Genomic DNA, 6,413 nt, shown 5'->3' with positions numbered 1-6,413 from the left:
CGGCGGCTGTGCCTCCCCCGCCCCGGGGGCAGTGACCTTGCCTAGCCCTCCCGCGACACAAACTTCCGCGCCGCTGCGCGACCGCGGATGTGCGAGCGGCACAAAGGGAAACAAAAAAACCCAGCCCAACCGACCCTCGCCCCCCCCCGCCCGCTGGCTGCGGCCGTCGGCGTTGCAGTGCGTGCCCGAAGCGGCGGGCGGCTCCGCGAGGAGGCGCGGAACGGGACGCGCACGGCAGATCCCCGCCCGCGGCGGTGCGGGCGGCGGCGGTGGCAGCGGCGGGGTCGCACGGCGCATGTCCGCCCGCGCCGCGCCGCCACTAGACGCTCCCTCCCGCCGCCAAACTCACCACCATCTTCTGCATGTGCAACATTTGCAGCCGGACAGAAACCGCTCCCCGGCGATGGAGACTGCGGGAAAAATCCATCGCGGCGGGATGGCTTGCTGAAACAGCAGCGGCAGCCGGGAGAGAGGCAGAGAGGGAGAGAATAGCAAACACATACTAAACCAAACCAAACAAAAACAGAAAAAAAGAAAAAACAAAAGAAAAAGGAAGGAGGAAACCTTTTTCTTTCCTTTCCCTGTTTTTTTTTTTAATTTATTTTTTTATTTTTAGATTCTTGATTTTGCTCGTAGCCAACTCGTCCTCAATGCCTCTCTGAGCAGCAGCGAGCGAGCGAGCGGGAGAAGGCGAGACAGAGAGGCAGAAAAGAAGATGAGGATAATTTGCAGACAGCTTGTCTTGTTGTTTTCTGGCTTTTGGGGACTAGCAATGGGAGCTTTTCCTAGCAGTGTGCAAATAGGTAAGCGCTGCATTGGGCTGCGTGCGTGTGTCCAGGGGTTCAATCCTTTGCAAAGTGAGTTGGAAAGGAGGCTCTGAAGGTAGTTTGCAGATGTCTCCTCCAACACCATCCCATTCCCTTGCCTTCACGGAGAATCCGCTTGTTTGTGTATGTGTGGGTCCTTGTGTGTGTGCATACATACATACACACATACATATGCGTGCGCGTGCGGTAGGGAGGATGCTCGTCTCTCGCAGAACTCATCCCAGCTCCGGGCTGCAGGATCAGTACGGGAGGAAGAGGCTCGGAGCAGATGCCCCTGGGCTGCTTCAGCCCCCCTCCGGCACACTGTCGTCCGGGCCCTCCCCACTCCCCCCCCCCCCCCCGTTTTTGCCTCGCTCCCAGAGGGATGGCGAGTTACGTGCACCGGAGGTTGCCGTAGCCAGCAGGGCTGTTGGGTAAAAAGGCATCGCTGCCCTTCTTTCCCTTCTCATAGTTCGAAAGTTTAGGATTTTGTAGGTCTCTCCTGGTAGTCCTTGTGCCCCATCCTCACCGCTTTCCTATCGCCTCCTGCTTCCCACCATTTGGACGTATTTCGGATGGGACGCAGCTAGCTGAATTCTTTCCAGCTCAGCTCCATCACTGCATCATGTCTCGTGGACTTTAAAGATGCTGCTAATAAGGTTGAGCTGCTCCCTGCCTGCACATGGCTGCAGAGGAGCAAAGTTCATTATATTCCTGTTCAGTGCAGATCATCCACCGTTGATTAGTATTTTTCTGTAGTGTTTGGTGTTTGGTTTTCCTTTTCTTTTCTTTCCTTTTTTTTTTTTTTCATCCGGAAAGTATCGTTGCCTTAATCAGCCCGCCACTTAATGTAAGAGGCTGTTGAGGAGCTGATTTACCAGTGTGTTCTGTATTAGGGAGACGGAGGCTAAACACTTTCAAAGGTCACTGTAATCATGACAGATCTGGGTATTTACGTATGAAAGCCTGGAAACTGAGAAGTCAGAAAAGAGGCATGAATGCATCAGGGAGGGTAAAATCGATTAAGGATGGTGATTTAAAGGCAGCGGTTGTGATTATGAATATGATTCATTCCTTATCCATTAAAGTCTAAGGATATGCCTTACTGTGCGTCTTTGGGAGAGATAGTTGTGTGGTGTTACGAGACTGCAAGTAGCTTGCAAATAATTCATGCTGCTTCCTTTGCTTTTTGCTTTTTTTTTCTGTTTTATGTAGGTGGTCTCTTCATCAGGAACACAGATCAGGAATATACTGCTTTTCGATTAGCAATTTTTCTTCATAACACCAGCCCCAATGCATCCGAAGCACCTTTTAATTTGGTTCCTCATGTAGACAACATTGAAACAGCTAACAGCTTCGCTGTAACAAATGCCTGTAAGTAAATACTCCATTGATCTGACCACCTTATGGATAAATTGCAGTGGAAATAACAGGAAACCAGATAATTATCTTGCATTGCAAATACATCAGTAAGTCTGTCTTCAGTATAGACACCCTTTGCAGAAGAGCAAAAGGGGCAGCAATCCTTGTTAGTTTCTAACTGGAGCAAAATCCCCTCGACTGCCTTCTGCTGACTAACCTGATGTGACATTTACTTTAGTGTTATTACTGTAGTTTCTTGCTTCCCAGTTTCTATGGAGATGAATTTTGTCATTGTAAAGAAAAATTATGAATGTCTTGATCAGTCCGTAAACCTTACATTTACTCTTCTTCACTTTCGGGTATGGCATGCCGGGGATGTATTTGAAAATACACAGTAATATTTGTGCTCACAAATGCTTTTGTAATGGCTGGAAAGGAGACAGGGAAGCAGTGGTGTGCAGGATAATATATCTGAGTTCGTTGATGCTGCATTTGATCTGGTGATGTCACTTGAGGCAGCCCTGCTCTTATATTCTAGGTTGTAAATGTCTCTTATCATCTCGTAATGCATACATCCTGTGGATATGTCTCTATGCATCCATACATTGATGCCAAATCAAGTTAGTATCTGATCTACTTGATTTCACAGACCACCTCAACTGGAACAAATATTCCCTTCCTACTATATATTTTATACACACACACACACACACACACACACACACACACACATATACCATGAGAGGAAAAAATGGAAAAAGAAATGCCCTTACCAAATGAGGTAATGTTTGCCTGGTGTGTGTGTGATAAAGCAGGAGTATAATTAGCTGAACTTCCTGGTTTTTCCTTACCTCAGGGTCTTTAGCCTTGGTTAAAGGACATGCTGGATATTGCTTGATCTTTAAAAGTGGCATTGCATTGTTTGTATTTAGCTTCATGTATGTCAGACTTATAAAATGGAATTCATTTTATTATATAAGACAGTGGGATATAGTGTGGCACAGCTGAAGACTGTAGTAACATTACTACTTTGAAGTCCCTGTTTCAGAATCCTGTAGGTTTTCCTCTGTGGCCTTTTAAGTTTTCAAATCCCTCCTCTTCATTCAAGAGTGAATTGCTTCTGGAAGTAGATGCCTTAAGCAACATTGCTGGGCGAGTTTAAAATAGAAACATACTGGAGAAGGTCTTACTGTTCATGCCTTTAAAATAAGTACTATGCTTCTCTCCACTTTCTCGGCCATCTCTGTCACTTTTTAATATGTAAACACGCAATGTACTGTGCAGTTCTCATGTATAATATACTAAATGATAGCTAAATTTATTTATATGAGTCTTTGGTACTCCAAATTTCAGATGACCTTGCCACCTTATTTAACAGGAAAAGCTGATGAGCTGCCAAAAATGGCTCTATTCATTTTATGCAGGAAAGATTGATGCCCCATTAAGCGTGAATCCTGTATTAAGCAATGTATTAGTTGTGTTCAGTGTGAAAATCAATACCAAATTCCATAAGGAGAAAACGTTTCAAAAGGTGCTCTGAAACTGGGAGGAATCAGATCTATACAGGTGCAGTTCATTGAGAACATATTACAATGCATGTCAACTTTTGTAGGTACTGATTATATATTCCGGACAAATGACAGAGTAGCTTTTTAGAAAACTTTCAGTGAAAGAGGAGGGGACTGACAATTTTGGATTATGAAATCAGTAATTTTACATGAAGACAATTATTTTAGCTTTTGCCTATGCATCCACTTCTACCAAATAATTTCTGAGACTATTGTTAGTTTTTGGATAAAGGGTCTTGCACGGTGTTTCTGTTTGAATGTTAGTGAGTAATTCTGATTTGCATACCTTTAAAATTGTTTAATACTGAACCACTTCTCTGTGTAAGACTAACACCATAGATTCAAAAAGGGTTTGCCTAAAGCTCTCCTTATTTAGACTGTTTGTAGCAGATTCTTCTCTGTTATGCCAGCCAGCTTAGGTTATGTTTACCTTGCATTGTTTTGACTGAGGAAAACCTTTTATTTGCTATCCTTTATAGAAATAATAATACATAACTTGATCCCTTTTTGTAACAGAAACAGTTTCAGTTGCAAAGAGTTTAATTCAGATACCATGAATCTTCACAGTTATGGGAGGAGGCAGAGAAAGAGGGTTAAAGTAAATGAATGTGTGTGTATGCTCATAAAATCCTGTAGGTGCCTGTATTAAATAGTTCAATCCTACAGGCCTTATTTAGATCTGTACTTCCCTCTTGAACCAACATGTATTTCTGCATGGCAGCAGTTTGTATTTATTTCACATTTTGCAGTCTTGTGCCAATAATTCAACTGCTGCTTCTTGTTTTAAACAATTTAATACCAAAGAATATTTTTCAAACAACAGATCTTCGAATAAAATGCAGGGAAACTGACTGACAACTGAATGAACGTATTGCATGTCCCTTAAGCTAAGTATGAGCAAAATCCTGAAAAAAATCAATTGTCTGATAGCTGGAGGACACTGGCTTCCATGTGATTGAATTTGCTGGCTTGACAGAGGCTTCTAAAGCGCAGATGTGTGAGATTTTCTAACCTAATTAAAGAACCCCCCCACCATCAGCTCTGAATTAAGTGATTTCATGGCAATATGAAATGATAACTTTTTGCTGAACCTCTGTGAAACAGTGGCTTTGGAGCTTGCAGTCTGTGTAGAAATTACTCAGCACACACATACCCACATACACAGTACAAAAGCCTTAAAGCTGCTGTACTGAAATGAATATTCATGTGAGTTCAAGCATAAAGCTCTGAGACATGACCAGTTACCTCTATTTCTGTTTCCATTTGCTGCAGAGGTTGCTTGTGACGATTCAGGGCCTGCCCCCTTGCATGTGTTAGGAAGAGTAAACAGACTATTCTAAAGGATTATGGATGACATATTAGCAGGCAACTCACTGCAATGTTGGCAAAACTTGAATATTTTTTCTTTTTGCTAGATAAAAACATATATCCAAATGTTCATGCAGGAGTCCTTTTGAAACTGCAGTCATTTTGCAGATTCAGTTTAATACCTATTTTCTAATGATTCTTGTGCATTTCTGCGTTCTTCAAGCAGAGCCAGAGCATTTGTATTTTTGTTGAAAGCTGTGAGTGCATATGAAACAGGTTGCTTAAGCAGATAGACTCTGTTGTAAGTTTGCAAAACTGATCTGGTCTGCATCAGTTTGGAGATACTCCTCTTCCTTTCCCCTTCCTATTTGCGTGTTTTCTTTAAACTCTGTTCGTTTCTTTTGCGCCGCATACATTATTCAGAGAATCTCTCTTACTGACAGAAAGCGCTGAAATTATTGCAGAACATGAATAGTACAAGATTCTTACTCATCAGAACACAACACACCAGAGCTGGAACATTTGACTGTTGGCATACACTGGTTTGCACATTATAAGTAGGAAATTCTGCTCGTGATTGGGAGTCTACCCCCAGCTTGATTTCAGATGTTGCAACAGTGCATTGGTTTTTGGACAGGATTACATATGTTTATTCTTCAGCTGAATGCAAAATAACTTTCTCTACTCCACGCACCATCTATATTACATTAGTATACCTCAGCAATGCAGTCGACATTAAAAACTGCTTGCATACTTTTGAGGGGCAGCTCTATCATTTTACAAAGAGCTATCTGCCTTCCAGCTCTCGTCTCGTGGTTGAGAAATTTTCTGTCAAAAGTTTCAAAAATCCTTAATGTATAACCAGTCTTGCAGTTCAGGTACAGGATTAGACTAAATGAGAAAGAGATCAATTCAAGTCTTTCATCAGTGTTTCATGTTAAAGTGAAGCTTTTCACTTGGAGTCTAACTTCATGTGTATTCTGAGGTGAATGTATTCCCAGTAATTGTAATGTGAGGTAACTGAGAGACTTCTCTTGGCTTTACCTTGTGCACAATTCAGTTTTTACCAGATTTGAATTCCATTAGATGCAAAATTACGAAGTAAAACTTTTATGCCCTCCAAACTCATGCGGGGTTGATGACCTGAAATTGGAGGGCCTGATTTTGCCTTCTCAGCATGAGTACAGTTTCAGAGTGAGATCTACTGAGGTCAGAGTCAGCCCTGAGGACAGACAGGAACCTCCTTTGTCACCCTGCCCTCTCTATGGGTCTGTTTCTCAGCCTGTGTTTGCTAATGAGGGGAGAGGCAATGTCATTTTGGAGTTAACTTTTCTGCTGAGACATTACAGAGGCTGAGAAAATAGACGCA

At 42.7% G+C, this 6,413-nt stretch overlaps 1 protein-coding gene across 5 annotated transcripts in view; it reads left to right on the top strand.

Annotated features, from left to right (window-relative positions):
• The first annotated feature begins 278 nt into the window (after positions 1-278).
• The window catches only part of GRIA4 (glutamate ionotropic receptor AMPA type subunit 4), a 268,030-nt gene continuing 261,895 nt past the window's right edge, over positions 279-6,413 (top strand). For 2 of the 5 annotated variants that reach the window (XM_054164586.1, XM_054164585.1), the window contains exons 1-2: positions 279-803; positions 2,022-2,180. In XM_054164586.1, coding sequence (XP_054020561.1) covers positions 716-803; positions 2,022-2,180 — 247 coding nt within the window. In that variant the 5' untranslated portion in view covers positions 279-715. The remainder of the gene's footprint in view (positions 804-2,021; positions 2,181-6,413) is intronic. The other 3 variants (XM_009905665.2, XM_009905666.2, XM_009905668.2) reach the window with 3 other exon arrangements.

The sequence above is a fragment of the Dryobates pubescens genome, chromosome 10 (assembly GCF_014839835.1).
Source record: "Dryobates pubescens isolate bDryPub1 chromosome 10, bDryPub1.pri, whole genome shotgun sequence".
NCBI lineage: Eukaryota > Metazoa > Chordata > Aves > Piciformes > Picidae > Dryobates > Dryobates pubescens.
This window is presented reverse-complemented; position numbering and strand designations above follow the sequence as displayed.